This window comes from Mesoplodon mirus (genome assembly GCF_964341445.2).
Source record: "Mesoplodon mirus genome assembly, chromosome: 19".
Classification (NCBI taxonomy): Eukaryota; Metazoa; Chordata; class Mammalia; order Artiodactyla; family Ziphiidae; genus Mesoplodon; species Mesoplodon mirus.
Window position 1 is genome coordinate 57,775,826 of NC_138995.1, and position 24,923 is coordinate 57,800,748.

General features: G+C 49.9%; 1 protein-coding gene across 3 annotated transcripts; it reads left to right on the forward strand.

Annotated features, from left to right (window-relative positions):
* Positions 1–3: 3 nt before the first annotated feature.
* On the forward strand, positions 4–24,923 carry ZSWIM9 (zinc finger SWIM-type containing 9). Of its 3 annotated transcripts, none has more exons than XM_082605944.1 (4): positions 4–121; positions 1,107–1,499; positions 10,478–10,790; positions 22,718–24,923. In XM_082605944.1, the coding sequence occupies exons 1-4, from the start codon at positions 99–101 to the stop codon at positions 24,905–24,907; spliced, it is 2,919 nt and encodes a 972-aa protein (XP_082462070.1). In that variant the 5' UTR covers positions 4–98; the 3' UTR covers positions 24,908–24,923. The 3 variants fall into 3 exon arrangements, with proteins under 3 accessions (XP_082462070.1, XP_082462071.1, XP_082462072.1); XM_082605945.1 differs by having other exon boundaries at positions 1,224–1,499; XM_082605946.1 differs by having other exon boundaries at positions 66–125.

Below are 24,923 nucleotides of genomic sequence, written 5' to 3' on the forward strand. Positions count from 1 at the left end.
AGTCGCTGCGCGACGCACGGCGGGAAGAGAGGCGGGAGGCCGCGCAGGGCACCCCGGGAGCAAGGGCCGGGCCGGGCCTCGGCGCGGGGCATTGTGGGATGTGGACGCCGCTCCGGGGCGGGTAGGTGAGTGGGGAGGGGCGGGAAGGGTGCACATCTGGGGGAGGGGAGAGGCACAGCTGGGTGGGACAGCCGGGATGGGAGGTGCCAAGGCAGGCGGGGCTGGGAGGGGTTGCGGAGGCTGGAGCCGGTTGGGAGAGGCTTCATGAGGAGGGAGGCGCAGCTGGACGTGGGGGAGTATCTGGGGTGATGAAGCCCATCTAAGGACGACGGGCCATGTTTAGGACGAGGACCCATATCTCGGGGAGGATGATAGATGTAGATGGGAGGAGGGGGCCACAGCTGGGCTGGGCGGTGCATCTGGGCAGGTGGGGACCACAGATGAATATTGGTGACACTTCTGAGAATTGGCCGCAAGTGAATGGGGCACACACCTGTACGCGAAGGGGCCATACTAGATGTGGGGAGTAAGTCTGGATATGGGAGCATCTCTGGGAAGCAGAGGCACAGCTGGATGTGGCAACCCATATAGGGGTCACATGTTGGAGAGGAGCAACAGCTGCCCAGTATCTGAGACACATCTGGGGAGGAGCGAGCCACAGGTGCATGAAGAATATGACTGGGGGTGAGGGGTCCATGACTGGATGTGCAGAGCACATCCGGAGATGGAGCATCTTTAGAGGCGGGCACAGCTGGATGTGGGTTATAGCCCCTGTGTACGCTCATGGAAGGGGGAGTTCCAGACGAATGGAGGCACTAGAGGTTACCGCCAAATGTAGGAGGCACATCTGGAAGGGGAGGAGGTCCTACCTGGAAGCCGGGAACACATTCGAGGAGGTGTCCACAACTGAGTTTAAGAATCATATATTGGGAGAGGGACCCCAACTGTGCCTAGGGATCACATTTATGGAGGAGGTGACCAGAACTGGAGTTAGAGATCAGGATGACAGGTTCCAGCTGTCCCAGGAATAAAGCAGGGGGGTAGAAGGAGGCCAAAGATGGGCTAGAGGTTCATGTATAGAGATTAACGGGTATATCCCGCCCCAGGCCCCACCTGGATAGAGGCATCAGCACCGAAGAGGCAGCCCGAGAATGGAGGAAGCAGGACGCCTTGGGAGGGGATGGATCTGATATCCACGTGTCCTCCCCACCCCTCCCACCCAGGCGCCCCAGGATGGAGCCCCCACCCGGCACGGCAACGGGGCAGGAGGAACAGGAGCTGCGGGAGAGGGCCTTCTTCTCGTGGGCCGAGTTCAGCCGCTTTTTCGACGCGTGGTGCCAGCAGCGGCTGGCGCTCTTCTTCGTCAAGAGCTCCATGCACCTGGCGCGCTGCCGCTGGGCCAGCGCGCCCCCGCTCTACACTCTCATCGATGTGCTGAAGTACAGCTACGTGCGGCTGGTGTGCAAGGACGTGCGCGCGCCCAGCCGGCCCGCCGTGGGGTGCGTGAGCTGAGCCTCCTGTCCTGCTGGGGGCTGGGGGGGAAGGGCGGCCCGGGGGAGGGGGAGGCAGTGAGCCCTCACCCCAGAGACTGGGAGGGGAGAGGTGCCAACTAAAACCGCTAAATACACCTTGAAGAGAAGCCGAGAGGGTCAAGGAGGGAAGCTTCCTGAGATGGAGACAGAGCCAGTTTGCTGGAGGGACCGAGGCACAGACAGAGGGTGGGCTCCACTTAGAGATTTTAACAGAGACCCGTGCAGAGGCAGGGAGTGAGATAGACACACACAACCAAGAGACATTAAAAAAGAAAATTCCAGAAACATGGAGACGTGGCACCAGAGACACCAGCCAGCCAGAAAAACAGGTGAGAGCCAGATTTGGGACACCTACAAAGAGATCAGAGGCTGAGCTGCAGAGAAAGCCACAGGACAAAAATAGAAAAAAAAAAAAAATCCATCCATTCAGTAAATACAGGGCCAGGTCCCATGCTGGGAACTAGGGATATTTCACTTGGGGGAGTGGGGAGTTTAGCAAGACAGACAAATTCCCCGCCCTTCTGGAACTTTCATACCGGACAGAAGACTGACGTGATATGAAAAAGCTCACAAATAGTTCCCTCCAACTGTAATGCTACAAAGGGCTTGAGGAATCCAGGAGGGCTAGGAAACATACCCAAGTGGCCAGGGGTGTTTTAATTGACCCCAATTTTAAACCCTAAACATTCCCCATACAATGTTGGGTTTCCAGCTTCCCTTCAAGCTCGGGAAGAGGCTGAGACCTTGTTCTCATGTGGCAGATGGCCACCCCAATTAAACGGGGCATTGGCGCTCAGGTTTGCCCCAGACTCCACTCCTCTCTGCCACCTCATCCTTTGCTACATCCTTGTTTTGCCTATCTGGCCCCTGTCTGTGTGTGAGTTGGAGACCCTTGGATGGGAGCCATGGACAGAGGGGTGCACTTAAGAACACAGGCTCTGCCTGCTGGCTGCTTGAGACCGGCTCCACAGCTTCCTGGGTGGGTCTCTTTGGGCAACGGACTTCACATCTCCAAGCCTCAGTTTTCTCATCTCTGAAAGGGGGTTAGCACAGTACCTGCCTCGTGGGGCTGTTAAGAGGTTACCGTGAGCAGGAAGGCATTTACCCAGTGCCTGGAACACGGGGCGGCTGGGTGCAGGAGAGCTGTTACAGGAGCCAAGAGCACAGACCAGGGAGCCGGCAGCCTGGGTGCCCACCATGGCTCCACTGATGATCAGCCTGTGACACTGAGCTCGTGACGTCCCCTCTCTGGGCCTCAGCTGCCTCCCTGGGAAAAGGCGAGAAGTCATAGTATTGATCGCGTAGGTTTTGTGAGGATTAAATGAGCGAATACATGCCAGTCATTCAGAAGAGAGCCCAGGTGAGCACTCGGTACCAGTGATGCTCACTCACAGTTAATTAAACATTTATTGTGAGAATTACGGTTCTCAGTAGCTTACTCACTGTTTATTCTGGAAACAGACTTGGAGATCTGGAAGCAGAACAGGATCAAACACCCATCATCACCCAGATACCTAGGACACGAGAGCTTGCTGGAAGCTTAGGCCCAATCTGGAATCTCTGCTTGTTAACAGAACCCAATGCAAAACAACAGACACTGAGCCCCTACTGTGGGCATGCTCTTCGAGGGGTGTGTGGAACCCAGAGAGCAGGTCTCTGCCCTTGAGCAGCTCAGGATCTAATGTAGGAGACAAAGACACACTCCCCCCAAAAAGTGGCCCGAAGTAGTGAGAAAGATGTTGAAGAGGGAGATGGAGGAGGATAAAAGAGGAATGGTCAGCTCTACTGAGAGTCTCCAGGGTGGATCTAGAAGGCTTCCTGGAAGAGGTGACCAGTAAGTGGAGCCTTGAAGGATTTTCTTTGTTTATATATTTGTGTATGTCAGTATTTGACTTAAACACATGGCACATATTACATGCAGGCACTGTCCCTCTACAAATATCGGAGGGGAACCAGGGGGCAGAAGGGATGGGAGGGAGTGACAGGCCAGCCAGGAGGCAAGGACAGTGCCTTGGGCTTGGGCCTGGTGACTGGGTGGACAGTGGGATGTTCCCTGGATGGGGAGCCCATCACTTCTGAGCCCCTCCATCCCTCTAGCTGCTCAGGCAGGGCCTGACCAGTGTCACAGCCCAGGGACCGAGGACAGTCTGGAGAATTAGTATATTAGAAAAGGCAGGACATGTGGCTGGCATGGTGTCAGGCCCAGACCTGCGGGGCTGAGTCCAAGGGCTGGGACTTTATCCTAGGGCACTGGGGACCCCTGGGAGGGCTGTGAGCAGGGTCAGCTCTGGGGGTAGGAAGACCCTCTGGGGTCTCATGGGGGATGGACTGGAGGAGAGAAACCAGAGGCCAGGCAGGTGGCTGGAGATAGGGTCCAGGGAACTCACAGAAGGGCCATCTTTCCGGCCACTCCTTCCGCCTTTCCTGGAGGTTGCACAGTGATCTCCAAATCACCGTCCCTGCCTCTTACCCCCTCCAGCTCCGGCGCTCTCCCACTCTCCCCCAGCCTCTCACGGCACTTCCGTTGCTAGAACAGGATTGCCAAACTTTCCCAACACACACCAGCCTTTGGAAACACAAAGATCTTGAGAACCTGAAAGATCCAGAAGAAATGGACAAGTGGAGTGCAAAACAAAGCAATGGTACTTTTAAAATCTTTTTGGCTGCACCGTGTGGCTTGCGGGATCTTCCCGGACCAGGGATTGAACCCAGGCCACAGCAGTGAAAGCCCGGAATCCTCACCACTGGGCCACCAGGGAAGTCCTAGCAATGGTACTTTTAGAAGAAAAAAAGATGTTTGAAAATAGCAGCGACTTTTTTAACTAACTGTTTACCAGGCGCCAGCCCCTTTTCTAACCATATACATAATTTAATCCTCTTATTGAATCCTTCAACAACCCTGCAAGGTCAGTATTATTATTAGCCCCAATTTCCAGAAAACTGAGGCACAAAGAGGTTAAAGGATTTTCCCAAGATAACACAGCTGCTAAGAGGGAAAACCAGGATTTGGACCCACACAGTTTGACCACAAAACCCATGTTTTTAATTACCATTCTATCTCCCTCTTCCTCTCTCCCTCCCTCTCCTCTCTTTATTTCAATCATGGATCGTTAATATGAGAGTTGAATGTGCCGACACCCTAAGTATATTTTGGTCCTAGGTACCATGTGTTTGTTCATTCATCCAAGAGGTTCGTTTTGAGCACCTACTATGTGCAGGATGTATATGTTTTAGATGCTGGGATTTCAGTGGGAGTACTCCACATTCATTGGGGAGCATTCATTACAGGTGGGCATCAACCAAACCATCACCCCAATATGTGATGGAATCTGCCTGGGGATGGTCAGGGAAGGCTTCCTGGAGGAGTGATGGTGTGAAGGATGAGTAGGAGTTAACTAGATGAAGGGAAAAGGATGTTTCGTGAAGAGGGAAAGAACTTACAGTAAGTTGGTGGCAATGGAAATGTGAAAAAAGTGGACGATTTGGAGAGTTTAATAGGCATGATAGGACTTGTGATGGGTGGTTTTGGTGGGATGGGTGATGAGTGGTGTGTCTGGGCACCTGGGATTCAGACAGGGGGATACAGTCATTCACTCATCGTTCGTTTACTGAACTGAGCACCTCCCAAGGGCCAGGAGCTGTTCTAGGTGCTGAGGATACAGCAGTAAACAAAACAGACTAAAATTCCTGCCCATGTGGAGTTTACAGTTACGGGGGTGGGGGGGCGGGTATTATTCCCCCAGATAGATGGAGAGAAATGGCCTATTGAGGCTGCCGTAGACCATTGTGTGGGATACTGGGAACCCGCAGAGGGGACATGCCATTCTCTGGTAAGATGCATGGCTTCCCAGAAGAAGTAACCTCCCCTGAGCAGGGCGTTTGTTCTACGGCCAAAAGAGGTCAAACCAGAGAGTTTCCCCAAAGCCCGTGAATTTTTCTAGACAAATGTACTGGGTAGAACCCCATGAACTTGCCATTTTGGTAGGTCAGAAATGGCTGTGTGTTGGAAATTTGTTTGAGTTGCATCTGATACCATTATGGTGGCTCCACATTTGTATTTTATTTAGAATGATTTTACACTTTCAATTTTTCTGAATTTGCATTATTTTTCTTACTTTAAGTTAGGCAAAATATCTTAAATGCTTATGTAGATTTTTAAAATCTGTCAGCCTCCAGGGTTTTACTTCGTGCATAGAGGAGAAAAGGGGTGTGTCAAGGATCCCCTTCTGATTTAACAAAGACAATTCCTAAGTATTTAGACTGGAGGTTCTCAGGGTGGATCCTAAGAAGGATCTCCCTCCTCAGAGACTGTTTAGAAAGAACGTAGGAGCATTTTGGGTGTGGGGTGTGCTACTGGCATTTACCCCCTGGGAGCCAGGTTTCTTAACTATATGCCAGGCCCCAGATGGTCTATGTTACAAGGGTTGGCAAACTAGGAGCCCTTGGGCCAAATGCAACCTGCAGCCAGCTCATCTTTGTAAATAAAGATTTAATGACACACAGCCACACCCATTCATTTACATATCACCCATGGCTGTGACTGCAGTATAGCAACAGGACATATCTACCGTCTGGCCCTTGGCACAACAAGTTTGCTGACCCCTGCTCTATAAACGTGAAATCTACCAAAAATGCTGATATCACCTCCCCTTGAAGAAACATGGACCTGCTTTCAGACAGCAGATGCCAATTTAAATATTATCAGGGAAATATACTCTGATTTTCTTTTCCCCTATTCTCTTTTTTTTGTTTTGTTTTGTTTTTGTTTTTTAAATATTTATTTATTTGGCTGCATTGGGTCTTGGTTGCAGGTCTTAGCTGTGGCACGCAGGATCTTTCGTTGCAGTGCACGGGCTTCTCTCTGTTTGTGGCACGTGGGCTCAGTAGTTGCGGTACTCTTTCATTTTCTACCATGCTGGATGTCACTCCCTAAATTGATGTTAGGTGATGGGCCATGCCCTTCAGTTTGAGAAACACTGTTTGGGACAGACTCTTGCTCACACACAAAGAGATGTATAAGAGAGTGTTCGCTCAAGTGTTGTTTGTAAGAAGGGAGAACTGGAGACAACGTAACAGTTGGCGGAGTTGCAGAGAGGAATATCAGGCTGCAAGTAATGAAACGTAAAAGTCTTGAAGAGCTGAGGAGTGAAAAAGCAACCTACAAAAGGATATATAGAGTGGGATGCTTATATTTGTTTTCTGTTGCTGCTGTAACAAATAACTACAAATGTAGCGGCTTAAAATAATACAAACGTGTGACTTAACACCTCTGAAGGTCAGAAGTCCAACATGGGTCTCACTGGGCTAAATCAAGGTGTCTGCAGGACTGTGTTTCTTCTGGAAGCTTGAGGGGATAATCCGTTTTGCTGCCTTGTCCAGCTTCTAGAGGCCACCCACTTTCCTTGGTTTGCAGCCTGTTCCTCCACTTTTAAAGCCAAGAGCGTAGCATCTTTCAATCTTTCTCTGACTCTGATGTTTGTGCTTCCCTCTTCCCCTTATAAGGACCCTGTGATTACTTTGGGCCCAGTATCTTCTCCTCATCTCAAGATCCGAATTTAATCATGTCTGCAAAGTCCATTTGCCATGTACAGTAACATTGCCCAGCTCCTGCGACTAGGATGTGAATATCCTTGAGGGGGCTATCATTCCGCCCGACATCATGCTAGAAAACAAAAATTTCCCAAGTAAATTTCTACTTATTTATTTTTAAATATTTATTTATTTATTTGGCTGCGCCAGGTCTTAGTTGCGGCATGCAGGATCTTGTTCCCTGACCGGGGGTCAAACCCAAGCCCCCTGCTTTGGGAGCATGGAATCTTAACCACTGGACCACCAGGGAAGTCCCCCAAGTATACTTTTAAAAACACACATTCAGAAAAGTGCACACATCCTGCGTGTACAACTTGATGAATTTTCCCCAAGTAAAATGCACATGTAACCAGCACCCAGTACAAGAGACAGAATACATCCAGTGCCAAGAAGCTCCCCCCTCCACCACGCCCCCCATAACCACTCAGGGTAACTACTGTCCACTCTTTGGCCAGCAGAGGTTAGCTTTGCCTGTTGTTGAACTTTCTATAAACTACAACCATGTGGTGGGTCTTCTTTTGTGTCAGACTTCTTTCATCCAGCAAGTTTGTGAGATCATCCATGTTTGGGGGGAGAGTAATGGTTTGTTGATTCTTATTGTTGATTAGTATGTTATTTTTAGGAATATATCACAACTTGTTTTCCTATTCTATTCTGTGTTTGGGTTGTTTCAAGTATTTGGCTAATATGAATGGTGCCGTTATGAACATTCTAGTACACATCTTTCGGTGCTCATCTGCAGGCATTTATCTTTTTTTTTTTTTTTTTTCTTTTTGCGGTATGCGGGCCTCTCACTGTTGTGGCCTCTCCCGTTGCGGAGCACAGGCTCCGGATGCGCAGGCCCAGCGGCCATGGCTCACGGGCCCAGCCGCTCCGCGACATATGGGATCCTCCCAGACCGGGGCACGAACCCGTATCCCCTGCATCGGCAGGCGGACTCTCAACCACTGCGCCACCAGGGAGGCCCTGCAGGCATTTATCTTGAGTGGAAATGCTATTCACAGAGGAGGCACATGCTCAGCTTCAGTAGATACTGCCACTCAGTTTTTCAAAAGTGACTGTACCATTTCACACTCCCATCAATGACATCTGAGAGTTCCAGTTGCTCCACGTCCTCACCAACAGTGGATGTTATCAGTCTCTTTTAACTGCTGGTGTAAAGTGGCCTCTCCCTAGGGTTGTTTTTTTTTTAATGAAATATACTTGATTTATAATGTTGTGTTAGTTTCAGGTGTGCAGCAAAGTAATTCAGTTACCCACACATATATATATTCTTTTTCAGATTCTTTTCCATTATAGGTTATCACAAGATACTGAGTATAGTTCCCTGAGCTATACAGTAGGTCCTTGTTGGTTATCTATTTTATGTATAGTAGCGTGTATATTTAATCCCAAACTCCTAATTTATCCCTCTCCCCCCTTTTGCCTTTGGTAACCATAACTTTTTTTTTTTTTTGCGGTACGTGGGCCTCTCACTGTTGTGGCCTCTCCCGTTGCGGAGCACAGGCTCCAGACGTGCAGGCTCAGCGGCCATGGCTCACAGACCTAGCCACTCCGCGGCATGTGGGATCTTCCCAGACCGGGGCACGAACCCGTGTCCCCTGCATCGGCAGGCGGACTCTCAACCACTGTGCCATAACTTTGTTTTTTATGTCTGTGAGTCTATTTCTGTTTCACGAATAAGTTCATTTGTATCATTTTTTTAGATTCCACATATAAGCAATATCATATGATATTTATCTTTCTCTGTCTGACTTACTTCACTTAGTATGATCATCTCTAGGTCTATCTGTGTTGCTGCAAATGGCATTATTTCATTCTTTTTTGTGACTGAGTAATATTCCATTGTGTATATATACCACCCTAGGGTTTTGATTTGTGTTCCCTTGATGCCTAATGAGTTTGAGCCCCTTTTCATGTGTACAAAGTTTTAAAACCTGGTAACATACCTTCCACTGTTTTTTTTTTAAAACGTGTATTTTAAATTATTTATTTATTTATTTATTTATTTATTTTTGGGTGCATTAGGTCTTCGTTGCTGCACACAGGCTTTCTCTAGTTGTGGTGAGCGGGGGCTACTCTTCGTTGCAGTGTGTGGGCTTCTCATTGCGGTGGCTTCTCTTGTTGCGGAGCACGGGCTCTAGGTGCGCAAGCTTCAGTAGTTGTGACTCGCGGGCTCTAGAGCGCAGGCTCGGTAGCTGTGGTACACGGGCTTAGTTGCTCCGTGGCATGTGTTTATAGATACATTAAAACATATGTGGGAATGCTCAATACCTAATTTGGGTAGCGGCTACTTCTGGGGTCAAAAGGAGGGAGGGGACTTTGTTGGGACAGGGTTCACAGAAGGCCTCAGCTTGCAATGTTGTTATCACTAAATCAAAAGCAGATACAGGAGTATATGAAATGTTTCATTTCTTAAAGTTGATTGAGGTAAGTATAATAAACTATGCATTCACTTTTAATAGAGCTGGGGGTGGTGGGTGCAGAATTCTAGCAAACGTACAGCGCTCCCCCATGTTCCAGACAGTGTTTTTCAGTGCTTTCCAGGTATCAATTCTTTTAATCCTCGCAACAACCCTATGAGAAAGGTATGATGATTATTACTCCCTTTTAAGAGGAAACTGAGGTCCAGAGACCTGAAGGGACCTGCCCAAGGTCACAGAGCTGGCATATTCTTAAGGCCCTCTATTCTTCTCTATGTTTGAAACAAATTTTTTTAAATTTTTATTGAAATATAATTGATTTACAATGTTGTGTTAGTTTCAGGTGTGCAGCAAAGTGATTCAGTTATATATGTATTCTTTCTTTTAGATTCTTTTCCATGATAGGTTATTACAAGATATTGAGTATAGTTCCTTGTTGGTTATCTATTTTATATATGGTACTGTGTATATTTTAATCCCAAACTCCTAATGAATCCCTTCCCCTCCTTGAAACAATTCTTTTTTTTTAAATCAATTTATTTATTTATTTAGGGCTGTGTTGGGTCTTCATTTCTGTGCGAGGGCTTTCTCTAGTTGTGGCAAGTGGGGGCCACTCTTCATCGCGGTGCACGGGCCTCTCACTATCGCGGCCTCTCCTGTTGCGGAGCACAGGCTCCAGACGCGCAGGCTCAGTAGTTGTGGCTCACGGGCCTAGTTGCTCCGCGGCATGTGGGATCTTCCCAGACCAGGGCTCGAACCCCTGTCCCCTGCATTAGCAGTCAGATTCTCAACCACTGCGCCACCAGGGAAGCCCCTGAAACAATTCTTAATGTCAAAGAGTCAAAATAAGAATAAAGGAGAGAGAGGAGAGAAGGCAGAAGAGGGCAGGCAGCAGGGTGATGTGACTGGCGGCCGTGGTCGTTCCTCCCGCAGGTCCCCCCAGCCCGGCTGCCCGGCCTTCATCATCGTCAAGCTGAGCCCGCTGCGGGACCGCCTCGTGGTGACAGAGTGCCAGCTGACCCACTCACACCCGGCCTGCCCGCTCGAGTTCGCCTACTACTTCCGCCCGGGCCACCTGCTGGCCAACGCCTGCCTTCCCGTGCGCACCACCAACAAGATCTCCAAGCAGTTCGTGGCCCCGGCCGACGTGCGCCGCCTGCTCTCCTACTGCAAGGGCCGCGACCACGGCGTCCTGGACGCCCTGCACGTGCTCGAGGGGCTCTTCCGCACCGACCCCGAGGCCAAGGTGGGGTCTCGGGATAGGCAGGCGGGGGCGGGGGGGGCGGGGGGGGCGCGGCTGCGGAGAGGCACGCCCAAGACTCGCGTGGGCCGTTCATTCATTCATCCATCCACCCACTCATCCATTCACGCCTTTCATTCATTCCTTCGCGTATTCATTCAAGATTTATCGAGGCATGGGGTGGTGGTCGGGGGCGGCCGCCTGCAAGATATGGCCCCGTCCCTACCCTCAGAGAACTCATCCCCTAAGGCAGCGCCCTCCACTAGAACTTTCTGCGGTGATGCGAATGCCTTGTGATTCCGCACTGTCCAGTATGGTAGCTCCGAAGCCACACGTGGTTATTGGGCGCTTGCCCTGCGGCCAGTAGGACTGAGGAACAGAATTTTTAAATGGTATTTCATTTTCACGAATTGAAATGTAAATAGCCACTTGCAGTGATTGGCTACTACAACCTTGCAGTTGTCCGGGGAGAAACCAATCATAGACGCATCCAAATATGATATCAGGTCATTAGGGTTGGGGCTAGGAGGAAGAGGATCCAGAGTGATGGAAAGTGCTACTTAAAAAAAAAATTGTTTTTAACTGAAACGACACACATAGAATATGCACAAATGATAAGTATAGAGTTTGGTGAGTGTTCACAAAGTTAAAAACACCCCTGTGCCCACCCCCCAGATCACATCTTAGTAGGGAGGGTGCTACATGACATAATACGATGGATTGGAGAGGAGAATGGTAAAGAAGAATGGGCGAGGGCGTGGACAATTGTAAGGGTGCTATTTTAATGTGAGTGGTCAGGGAAGGCCTCTGTGAGGACATGATGGTGAAGCAAAGGAGACAGACTGGAGGGAGGGGGTCCCCCATTCTGTCTTCAGAAGGAAGTGAGTTCCAGACAGAAGGAACAGCCAGTGCGAAGGCTCAGAGGCTGGAGCGAGATCCATGTGCTGGAGGAATGGTGAGGCTCCTCCACGAGGAATCTTTCTGCTTCTTTAATCCAACTTCAGGGCTAGGGTGGGCTTGGAGGGAAGGGAAGAAGGAAGGAAGGAAGGAAGGGAAGGAAAGAAAGAAAATCGGTTTCTCCTTCAGGCTGTGCTTTTCTCTCATGCATGGAAGAGGTCCCAACTCAGGGTAGAGATGAGGCGTGAACCCACTCTCCAGAATCAAGTCCAGAGCACTCCCCCCATCTACACCTCATACCCAGTAACCAGCCCTCTTTCAAGCCACCAACAGAAACCCAGCCCTCTATCCATACATAGTATTGATAATAATTTAGGAAACGTTTATCAGGCACTTACTATGTGCTGGGCACTACCCTAAGTGCTTTATAAATTGTAATCCATTTAAATACCACTAGCACACTATGAGAAAGGAATCCACCATTCTCATCTTCACTTTACAAATAAGGAAACTGAAGCACAGAGAGGGCAAGTAACTGGCCCGAGGTCACACAGCTACTTAACCACAGAGCTGGACTTCAGACCCACACAGTCTGGATCCAAGGCCATGCTCTTCACCACTCAGCTATTCCCCAGTTTGGAAATGAGGTTCAGGCCCCTCCCGGTCAGTTCTAGCTGTACCCTGGAAACACCCTATGTAGGGTCGCCCTTGCAAGAAGCAGCATATTCATAATGGAAAGCCTTCAATGTCAAGGGATCATCCTTTTAACGCCCAGTTTGCACGCTGTCATGAAATCTAGCCTAAACCAAGTTTGACTCCTGGATCTGTGATTTGCCCCACCTTAATTTTTTTTAATTGCATTATAGTTGATTTACAATATTGTGTTAGTTTCAGGTGTACAGCAAAGTGATTCAGTTATACATATAAACATTATCTATTCTTTTTCAGATTCTTTTCCCTTATAGGTTATTACAAACTGTTGAGTATAGTTCCCTGTGCTATACAGTAGGTCCTTGTTGGTTATCTATTTTATATATAGTCATGTGTATATGTTAATCCCAACCTCCTAATTTATTCCTCCCCCTGCCTTTCCCCTTTGGTAACCATAAGTTTGTTTTCTATGTCGGTGGGTCTATTTCTGTTTTTGTTTTGTTGTGTTTTGTTTTGTTTTGTTTGCAGTACGCAGGCCTCTCACTGTTGTGGCCTCTCCCGTTGCGGAGCACAGGCTCCGGACGCGCAGGCTCAGTGGCCATGGCTCACAGGCCTAGCCGCTCCGCGGCACGTGGGATCTTCCTGGACCAGGGCACGAACCCGTGTCCCCCGCATCGGCAGGCGGACCCTCAACCACTGTGCCACCAGGGAAGCCCTATTTCTGTTTTGTATATAAGTTCATTTGTATCATTTTTTTAAGATTCCACATATAAGTATCATATGGTATTTGTCTTTCTCTGTCTGGCTTACTTCACTTAGTATGATAATCTCTTGGTCCATCCATGTTGCTGCAAATGGCATTATTTCATTCTTTTTTTTGGCTGAGTAGCATTCCATTGCATATACATACCACATCTTCTTTATCCATTCCTCTGTCGATGGACATTTAGGTTGCTTCCACATCTTGGCTATTGTGAATAGTGCTGCTATGAACATCGGGGTGCATGTATCTTTTCAAACTAGAGTTTTCTTAGGATATATGCCCAGGAGTGGGATTGTAGAGTCATATGTTGGCCCACCTTAATATTTTTAAAAGAAATGAAGAAGTTCTAGAAAACCAAGAGACAGACCAGTGAAAGGGTTATTCCTTTTTTAAAAAATTTAAATTGGCTTTTTGAATATGTAAGACATTCACATGGTCCTAAATTCAAAAGGTACAAAAGGGTATGTAGTGAAAAGTACCCTTGTCACCTCCTGACCCTCAGGGCCCCTCCTCAGAGGCTGCTGGAGTATCAGTGGCTTATCCATCTTTTATATATCTTTCTGTTCTATGGCCCAGTGCTGTCCAGTAAAACTTTCTGTGATGCTAGAAATGATGTGTGTCTGCGCTGTCCAGTAGGGTAGCTGGTGTGGCTATTGAGTGCTTGAAATATGGCCAGTATGACTGAGGAACTGAATTCTTAATTTTTTTTTTGTCACAATGGACGGCATGTGGGATCCTAGTTCCCCAACCAGGGATTGAACCCACACCCCCTGCAGTGGAAGCGTGGCGTCTTAACCACTGGACCGCCAGGGAAGTCCCCTGAATTATTAATTTAACTTAATTAATGGAAATTTCGACAGTCCCATGTGGCTAGTGGCTTCTGGATGGAACGGCACAGCTTTATACACAGATACATTTGCTTGTCTTTATTTTTAACCTTATTTCCCCTTGTCCCCTCCCCCAGCAAGGTAGCACGTTATACCCACTTTTTTTGCATCTTGCTTTGTATACTGGGGCGTGCCAGATGGTAGCATCTTTTGTTCTTCCTCTGGGGCCGATCAAATCCCCCTGAGAAAACTCCAACCACTTGGCTGGCTGGCAGGTAAAGAACAGGCTGCTGGCTTCTGGGAGCCATGTTGGGGAAGAGAGCTGGGGAGCTGGCCCTCCATCAGCAAGATGCACAGAACTACCACTCCCCCATGCCCCGCCAGCAGATGGGCCCGATGTCCCGAGGGCCAGCAACCCTTTCTGTTTTACCGCCTCCACAGAATAAATCTCCAGCCACCTGGGGGTGAGAAAAAGCATGAGCTTAACAGATCTAACTGCTTCTAAAACAGCCCTCACATCCTTTGTTTTAACCTCCCCGCACTGCCGGGATTTGCCAGTTCCTTTTGAGGACTCTGCTATTGGTCCCAACTGATGGGGGTTTTGGGGGAGGTTGCTTTTGTTTTCTTTTTTGTTGGGGGGAGCGGTGGTCAGCTTGTTCACCTGCTTTCCAACTTCTGAAGTTTGGGTCCTGTTGTCTCCTTTCCTAATGCCTCTATAACTTTTTAAAAAAAGTTTCTATAGAGGTACTTGAAGGTCAGGAAGGAGTGAAATTAGCAGGATGTGTTCAGTCTGTCACCTTTACAGGGAAGTTTCACCTGGCTTTTTTCACTTATAAGATATAGCAAAAGAGTTCTGGATATTATTCTCTCTGCTTCCAGCAGTTTCCTGAAGGAGCGATTATATTTGAGAAGCTGAATGCCGGGGACCCCCTGTGTTGAGGTCGTTCACTTGGTCTTGGGAGGGGATCAGACAAGAAGAGTGTACCCCAAAGCCACAACCACCGTTTGTGGGCAAGACTGAGTAGCTGCTTCAACTAAGGAGGTGTTAAAACCTTTTATAATCTGCCCTGAGGCCGTGATGATGGGCTGAGGCATCTAATCCCATCTCCTTTGTGGCAGGCTCCAGAGTAACCAGCAAGCAAGCTGGCTTTCTGGGTGAAGATGGATCTTGCACAGAAACGTTGCAGCCCTCTCTCATGTGTACACTTTGCCTTCTGAGAAAGGTGAAAGTTGTTCTGAGTGTGCTACTTTTAAGAATACTAACTGGTCAGCTGGTACAATCTCAGCAGAGGACTCTGTCAATATCTGTCAAAATGACCAAGTCACTCACCCTTTGACCACTCCCTCTCCCACTGCTGGGAATTTATCCTGCAGATGTAGTTGCACAGATGCCGAATGATTTCCATGCAAGGTTAATCATTGGGGTTCGTGAAAGTAAGATTGGAAACAACCAAACCCCACCCATGGGTAATGGTTACATAACTGGAATACTATGTAGCTTTAAACAAGAGTGAGAACAATTCTAGGAACTGATCTGAACAGATCTCTCAGTTACAAAAAAAAAAAAAAAAAAAGGAGCAAAACAATGTACATGGTATATCGTATGTGTAAAACGGAGAAAATAAGAATATAAAGGTGGCTTGCTTGTATTCACATAAAGAAAATCTAGAAGAACAGCAAGAGATGTGGATGGACATAAGAATAGCGAATGGCAACAGAGTGGTTAGAAAATAGAAGTAGGAAGAGGACCCAGTGCTGGATAGCTTTCTATTATTTGGCTTTGGGACCTTGTGAATTTTGGCACATTTGAATAATTCATTTTAAAAGAGAAGATAAAAAATAGACAATAGTCCCAATGTGCCACACTGATCTGTTTCTCTCTAGAAAAAAAAGATTTGGGATGAGCAATGAGTGTCCTAAGACGTGACAGTCAGGATGGCCTGGGTTTTGCCTTAGTAACAACCAGCCCTGGAATCTCAGTGGCTTACCTCACTGAACTTTATTTCTTGCTCACTGGCCAAAGCTAGTCACGTGACCGTGGAGAACTGCAGGGGGGCAGAGAGATGCAGTCCTGCCAAGTGCCCAGGACAGGAGAAACCCACCATTACTTGGCACAAGGAAAAAGACAACCACAGGCTTATAGAACTGTTTCACTGAGGGTCTCCCAGAGCCCTATCTGAATCTGGGGCTTGTGTTTCCCCTGCTCTGTAGTTACCCTGGACTCTTGTGGCTCAGTCTCAGCCTTTCTGCCTCTTCCTGGCTCCCCAAGGGAATCTTCTCTGTGTCCAGTAGCCTATTTTTACATCAGGCCAGCCACTTTGGGGGTGATACAGTAACAGCTAAAAACTTGATTTTATTTGTACAGATATACACTAAAAACTTTACATACATTCTAGCTGTGCCATTTCCTGGCTGGGGAACATCCAGTAAGTTGTGAACAAGTTATGTAACTTCTCCAGACCTTGGTTTGTTCATCTATAGAATGGGGATAGTAATAGACACTACCTCATAGTTGTTAGGGTTGTTGTGTGAGGGTGTGTGTGTGTGTGTATGTGTGTGTGTGTGTGTAAGGAACAGTGCCTGGAAAGTAGGAAGCTCTATATGGTTTAGCTATTTAGCTATTATTTTTATTCCCTCATTTTTTGCGGGGGAACAGTCTAGAGAGTAGTAGTATCCTGTTCACATGAAAAAGGAGGCTGTGTGCCTGAATATAGGAAGAGGTGTGGGTAGGGAGTGTTGTGTGGCATGGTTTCTGATGTCCACATTTGTGGAATCTGGTCTATAGTTAATGCATCCCTGTGCCACCGATTTGTGTGTCTAAGACGGTACCCACGATCATTCCCATCCTCCAGTCGGCTCCTCCCTGGGCTGCTCCATCCCCGCTTGTGCCCCACCATCCACTCTACGCCTCAACCCAGAAGCCTGTGTGTCAGGCCCATGCAATCACTTTTGTGAAGAGTCTGGTGGTCAGCTGCACAGGCCCTGGGCCCAAACTGCCTGGATTCAAATCCCAGCTCTGCCGTTTACTACGCGTGTGACCCCAGGCAAGCAACTGAACCTCTCTGTGCCTCAGTTTCCCCATCTGAAAAATGGGGGTAGTAATAACAGGACCTGTTGTGCCTGATTGTTGTGGAGGTTGAAAGAGTTAATGCCTTGGAACTGGGGGGTTAGTTCTCCCCAGCACTTTACACACGTGAAATCTCCTGTTCATATTTATTCATCTTTGGTTTGCAGGCTCTCTCTTCCCACTCAGAGGTGTCTTATTGGCCCTCCTCAGTGCTTGAGCAGCACTTGGCATGTCTGATTTGCTCAGTAAATATTTGGTAGAGAAATTCATTCTTTTTTTTTTTTTTTTTTTTTTTTTGCGGTACGCAGGCCTCTCACTGTTGTGGCCTCTCATGTTGCGGAGCACAGGCTCCGGACGCACAGGCTCAGCGGCCATGGCTCACGGGCCCAGCCGCTCCGTGGCATGTGGGATCTTCCTGGACTGGGGCACGAACCTGTGTCCCCTGCATAGGCAGGCGGACTCTCAACCACTGCGCCACCAGGGAAGCCCAAGAAATTCATTCATTTATGTATCCCCCTCCCACCTTCATCACATGTCACCACACCCCTCCAGTGTCACCCACACATCTCCGTCCACACCTTGTCTTTTCCCCCCACCACCATCCTTTATGACCTGGACTTGAATCCCAGCCCTATTGCTTGTTAGCACCATGATCTGGAGAAAGTCACTTCCCTGGTGTAGTCAGGGACCCTAGGACCACCCTCAGGTTCAATGGGGACTCACAGAACTCAGCAAAGCCATTATACTCACAGTTACAGTTTATTACAGTGAAAGGATACAGAGTACAATCAGCAAAGGGGCGCATGGGGTGGGGTCCAGGAGAGACCAGTGGTCTCTTCCAGTGGAGGTATATGGACAGTGCTTATTTCTCCCGGCAACAGTGTGTGACAACACTCACGGAGTATTGCCCACCAGGGAAGCTCACACGAGCCTCGAGTCCAGGGTTTTTATTGGGGTTTGGTCATGTAGATATGACTGCCTGAGTGGCTGACCTCAGTCTCCAGCCCCTCTGGAGGTCAAGCCCAAGGCCCCCACTATAAACCAGTTGTTAGCAAGAGACTATTTAGAGTGGCCCAAGCCCCCCAAGTGAACAAAGACGCTCTATTGGGCAGGACATTCCAAGGGCTTAGAAGCTGTCTCCTAGGAGTCAGGAAAGAACCAGACCTTCCTTTGGAAGGTGTGGGGTTTGGACAACCCAGACCTGCTGAGTTAATCTTTTACAGCAAACCTGGAATCTCTCAGCCTCAGTTTCCCTATCTGCAATATAAGGAAAATAATGGTCCCCTCTCAGCAATCACCCTCTCTCAGTCAGAGGACCCCACGCTGGGAATTCCCTGGCAGTCCAGTGGTTAAGACTTGGTGCTTTCACTGCCCCGTGGGCCTGGGTTTGATGCCTGGTCGGGGAACTAAGATCCCACAAGCAACCACACGCCAACCTCTGTCCCATTAGCCTTTCTCTTTAGCATGTCCTCCACACTTGGATGATAATAATAATAATAATAACAGCTATCACTCAATACACACTGACCTCGTGCCAGGCACTCATCTCCATGCTTCATGCAGATTAACCCATTTAATCCTCAGAGCAACTTTATAAGGTCAATGCAGTTACACTCCCCACCTTTGTGGATGGGAACAGCTCAGGCACAGAGAAGTTCAGACGCTTTCCCTAAGTCACACAGCTGATGCATAAATCCGCACAGTTAGTAAGAGGAAGAACCTGGATCTGGATCCCTACGGTCTGGCTCCAGGGTCCAGGAACCCTTAACTATCCGATAGTCATTGGGCCTCTCGGCTGAAAGCAACATTAGTTGTGTTATTGTTCATGGAGACTTGGCCAGTCCAACAGGACAGGACTTGCACCTGCCTCATTCAGTCCCTTCTGTCTCCTCAAGGCTAACACAGTGTCAAGCACATAGTAGGTGCTTAGTAAATGCCGTTTAATGAGCAAATGGCTGTGCAAGAAAAGCTTATGTGCCCTCTTTAGAAAGAAAACTCAAGATCAGAAATCTAAGTTTTCTCTTTAAGAATGAAAGTCAGCTTCTAATTAGGCAAGTGCTGGCCAGCTCCAGGAAAGTCTCAAGGCAAATACATTTTGGTGTTTTTACTTTTCTCTTATTCCTTTTCCCAAGGAGAAAAAGGTAAGAACTTACCTAATACTATAGAAACATGTAAGGTTTTTTTTTAAAACCCATTATGCCTATTAAATTTTTTTTTTCAAATTGAAGTATAGTTGATTTACAATGCTGTATTAATTTCTGCTGTACAGCACAGTGATTCTGTTATACACACATATACATTCCTTTTTATATTCTTTTCCATTATGGTTTATCACGGGATGTTGAATATAATTTCCTATGCTACACAGTAGGACTTTTTTTTTTGGAGATGTAATTGACCTATGACATTCTATTAGCTTCAGGTGTACAACATAATGATTTGATATTTGTATATATTGTGAAATGATCGCCCCAGTAAGTCTAGTTAACATACGATGACTTTTATCTTTACGTTAGTTTCTAGGCCAGCACCGTCGAATAGAACTTTCTGTGGTGATGGAAATGTCCTCTATCTGCACTGCCCAATAGAGTAGACACTAGCCTCACGTGGCTATTGAGCAGTGAAATATGACCAGTGTGACTGAGCAAGTGAATTTTTATATCTTTTTAAATCTTAATTTAAATGTAAATCGCTACTGTATTGGACAGAACCATCCTAGATGGAAACATCTGCTAAGATAAATTAAATCATAAAGTAATAGTAGGTGTAAAAATTAATGATGGTTGAAAAAAACGATAGTGGTATTGTAACCAATTCAGTGGTAAGCTGACTAGGCTTTTCTATAAAATTTATTGAATGCCTCTTCTATTTAAGATGCTGAATGTATAATTTTAGGGTGAGGAAAGCAATTTTCTTGCTCTTTTTAGACTCCACTAGACTTTTTTTTTTTTTCTTAATAGAGTTGTTTTGTTGTTGTTGACTTTTTGGGTTTTGTTTTTTGTTTTTGTTTTCTTTTGGTCTTGAAAGTGGAGAACTGTGCCTTGCATTTTAACTGGTTTCATAGGACGAGGTCCGATTATGGCAGAATGGTTTGTGGAGAGATCTGTGTTTAAACTGTATTCCAATCCTGGTTCTGCAGCTGTGGGCCAGCTCTGCAGCGCCTGGCTGAAACAGTCTAGCCATCTGCCTGGTGTAGGGGACCCTAGCTCATCGCTGCTAATCTCCCTACCCCATTAAGTGGCTTTTGTGCAAAAATAATGAGGCCAGAGTGGCTGAGGCCAAGGCAGACGAGAGGGACAGAGATGAGGCCCAAGGGCCTGATCGCCCAGTGCACAGCTGTGGCCTGAACTCTGGATTTGACTTGAGGGTGATGGGAAATTCTGGGAAAGGTTTTTAAGGAGTGGAGGGGTTGATCTGGTCAGAGTCTTGAAAATGCCCCCCAGCAGCCGTGTGGGGGACATGGAGAGACAGGGAGCCCAGGCAGAAGCAACTACAATAATCCAGGTGACAGATGGTGATGGCTCTGACCAGTGGCCGTGGGGGTGGGGAGAAGGGGTCAGATTCTGAACGTCGCTGCTAGGATTTGGGGATGGACTGCATGCAGAGGAGCTAAGAATCAGCCCTGAGTGCCGGGGCCTGAGCTATAAAGTGGGTGGTGGAGCCATTGAGGAAGAGACGGCCGACCAAGGAGGGGCAGGTTGGTGGGGAGTGAGAATCAAGGGTGCCTTCGGGCCATCAGTCTCAAGGGACACGTGAGCTGTCTAAGGGTCCATGTTGCTGCAGAGACAGGTTAGTAGGTGGGTCTGGAGCCTGGAGATACAGAACTGAGAGTTATCAGCTTAGAGATGCTAAAGGCCATGTAACTGGATGAGATCACCTTGGCTGAGCCTAGAGACACGAGAGAGGAGAGGAGAGGGACTGGACAAGCTCTGCAGCGCAGCAACATTTAGAGGTGGATCAGAGGAAGAGGGGCAAGCAAAGGAGACTGCAGAGGAGATGGCTGGGAAGAAGGAGGAAAGCCAGGAGTTTTTCAGGGTGACAGAAGCCAAAAGAGACCGACATTCCAGAAAGGGGACAGGGTCACTGTACTGAATGCTGCTGAGAACTCAAGGGAGATGATGATGATAGCTGGGATTTGATACATGCCAGGCATCATTCCAAGCTTTGGACATGGATAATCTCTATTTAGCCTCACCACAAGCGTTAAATAGACATATATTCCCATTTTGCATAAAAGGAAACTGAAGCTAAAATGCCAGAGGAGGGAATTCCCTAGCGGTCCAGTGGTTAGGACTCCACGCTTCAACTGCCAGGGGCCTGGGTTTGATCCCTGGTTGGGGAACTAAGATCCCACAAGCCAGCTCGGCGCGGCCAAAAAAAAATGCCAGGGGAAGTGACTTGCCGGAGGTCTCACAGCTGGGAAGAGACAAAACCAGGATCCAGAACTAGGATTCAAAGCCAGGATTCCCTGAACTTCCACTTCAGAGACACGGCCAGTGGATATCACCGCACATTCACACATTCACACACTCATTCGGGATGTATTGAGCTGTGGCTCAGGCCAGGAGCCATTCAAAGCATCAAGGGATGCAAACGTTAAATGAAGCAATATCCTTGTGGGGCTTACATCTTAGGGAGGGCAAACAGGCAATAAGCAAAGCAGCAGATAACGATGTAACATGCTTCAGGGTGGTAAGTGCCAGGGCCGGAAGCATCCAGAGAGAGCTGTGGTGTCCGCTTAGATGGGATGGTCAGAGAAGACCTTTACAAGCACGTGGTCTTTAAGCAGGGATGATAATTATGGTAATAAGGAACACTTCAAGAGCACTTACTATTTGTTGGGTGAGTATTGTTCAATAATAGTAATATTATTTGTGCCAATGTTCCAAATGCTTTAATTCATTTCATCCGTCCAATCACACTCTCATCATCATCACTTTGCAAGTGAGACAGAGGTCAGGGAAGTTGCGGAAAGCCACACAGCCAGGAAATGGGGGCTCCAGGGTCTCAGCCCAGGCCGACTGGCTCCAGACGCTATGCTGGACCCGACACTCCATGCATGAAAGAATGACTGTTCAGTTCCCAGAAGGGGAAAGTGGGAAACGAGGAGGTTAAGGAGGAAGCTGAGGCACAGAGAGCTCAAGTCACGTAGTTAAAAGCGCCGGTGAGGCCGGGACTCAAACCCAAGCAATCTGGCTCCAGTCTATGCGCTTTACTTCTAGACCAGTGTCTCTCAAACTTGAGCGTGCGTGGGAATCCCCGGGAGGGCTTGTCAAAGCAGATTGCTGGGCCCCTCCCCGGGAACTTCTGACTCAGCAGGGCTGCGGCGGGCCTGGGAATATATGCATTTCTGTCAAGGTCCCAGCAGGCGATGCTGACGCTGCTGCTCCACAGAACCTATACTTTGAGAACCACTGCCCTAGAGTGCCTCTGACCGCAGGAAGGAATGAATACCCAGTTCCCAGTAGGGGGAACTGAGGCTCAGAGAGGCTGTCTAGTGGGCAAAACCACACAGCTCTTAGGTGGTGGTGCCGGCATGGGAAACCCAGGCAATCCGGAATCCGCGTTTTTAATCATTCCCCTGCACTGCCTCCTGCTGGTCAAAAATGCACGCACGTAAGAAAGAATGAATGACCGGAGTCCCGTTTCCCCCGAGTGGGAAGTCGTGGGCGGGGCGACCCCGGACACCTCCTGACCTCTTTCCCCGCCTCTCCGCCCCCGCCCGCAGGTGAAGCTGGTGTTCGTGGAGGACCAGGCGGTGGTGGAGACCGTGTTCTTCCTGACATCGCGCACCCGGGCGATGCTGCGGCGCTTCCCGCGCATGCTCCTGGTGGACCGGCTGCCGGGACTGCAGGGCGCGCTGGATCTGCTGGCGGTGCTGTGCGTGGACGGCGCGGGCCGCGCGCGTCAGGCCGCCTGCTGCGTGGCGCGGCCCGGCACTCCGAGCCTGCTGCGCTTCGCGCTGGCCTCGCTGCTGCAGAGCGCGCCCGACGTCAAGGGCCGTGTGCGCTGCCTCACGGCCGGGCCCGAAGTGGCGGCACAGCTGCCCGCCGTGCGCCAGCTGCTGCCGGGCGCGCGCGTGCAGATCTGCCGGGCGCAGGGCCTGGAGACGCTCTTCAGCAAGGCGCAGGAGCTGGGCGGCGCCGGCCGAGAGGACCCGGGCCTGTGGCCGCGCCTGTGTCGCCTGGCGGGCGCGTTGTCGCCCGCCGCCTACGCCGAGGCGCTGGCCGAGCTGCGCGCCCACGGCCCGGCCGCCTTCGTCGATTACTTCGAGCGCAACTGGGCGCCGCGCCGGGACATGTGGGTGCGTTTCCGCGCCTTCGAGGCGGCCCGCGACCTGGACGCGTGCGCCCTGGTGCGCGGCCACCGCCGACGCCTGCTGCGCCGCCTGAGCCCCTCGCGCAGCGTGGCGCAGTGCCTTCGCGACCTGGTGGCCATGCAGTGGGCCGACGCGGCTGGGGAGGCGGCGCCGGATGTGTCCGACGATGGGGGCCCTTGGCTGGAGGGTGAGCTGGGGAGGGGAGCCCAAGTGGAGGACGAGAGGATGAAGGGCGTGGAAACCGGAAACTGGGGCGGGGCGCGGAAGGAAGGAAGTTTTCGGAGAGAAGCCCAGTTAGAGAAGGAATGGGCCAGAGGGTTGGAGACCAGAGACCGGGAAGGGGCTCAGGTAGAAAATGAGAAGGGGAGAGGGTTGCAAATCCGAGACTGGAGAGGGGTCCACTTGGAGAACCAGAAGGTGAGAGGGCTACAGGGGAGTGTCTGGAGAGGGTCCCAGTTGGAGAACGAGCACTTGAGAGGGCCCGCGATCAGAGACTGGAGGGGGGGGCCGTTGGAGGGTGAGAAAGACTGGGGACTGGAAGGTTATATCTGGAGGGGGGCCCAGGTGGAGGACCAGAGGTTGAGAGGATTGGAAGAGTATACCTGGAGGCTGGCCCAGCTGGAGGATGGAAGGATTAGGCTGCTGGAGACCCCAGACGGGAGGGGGACCCTGTTTGATTATGAGAGAACCAGCAGTCTTGACGGGAGCCCCTGGAGGGGGGCCCAGGTGCACGATGAGAGGGTAAGTGGACCGAAAACCAGAGACTGGAAGGGGCCGCATTTGGAAGCAGAGAAGGAAAGGGGGCTGGAGGTCAGAAACTGGAGGAGGGTCCATGTGGAGAAGCCCCCGGAATTGGTCCCCGAGAACGGAGACCTAAGGGGGCCCCAATGGGGAGATGGGAGGCAGAGAGGGCCAGAGACTAGAGAAGAGCGAGCAGTGAGGTTGGATGTCAAAAGAAGAAGGGACCTGGAGGATGTAGTTCTGGTCCAGCTGGGGGACACAAGGGTGACAGGCCTGGAGAATGGAGATGGAGAGGGAGCCCAGGCTGGGGGCCCCAGGAGCAGAGGAGGGCAGGGGATGGAGTGTGGGGACACAGCAGGGGGCCGTCTAGGGCTGGGGAATGGAGTCACGTGCAGCACTCCCGTGGGGACTGTGTTGGAGGGTGACCCAGAGTGGGCAGTGACAAGGAGGATGTACCTGGCGGCCGGAGAGAGCGCACAGGAAGGAAGCGGAGGAGAAGGCCCCAGGGAATCAAAGAGGCCTTGCTGCCCCTCGGAGGAGGAGGAAGTGGACTGGGAGCCCCTGGCCAAGTTCCGAGCGGCCTGCGGGCCAGAGCTGGCAGAGCTGGTGGCCGAAGAGCTGGCCTTCGCCCGGCAGCACGGGACCCGCGGTTTCCATTGGACAGGAGCTGGCTTTGCCCTGAAGGACGGCACCTCGGACTTCTTCCTGGACGGAGCCCTGACGCGCTGCAGCTGCTCCATCCATGCCGCCCGGCGTCTGCCCTGCCGCCACCTCTTCGCCGCGCGCCTGCTCACGGGGGCAGCCTTATTCCACATGGACCTGCTCAGGGATTGCTGGGGGAGAGCCCCCGAGCCCTGAGCCTGCTCGCGCCTGC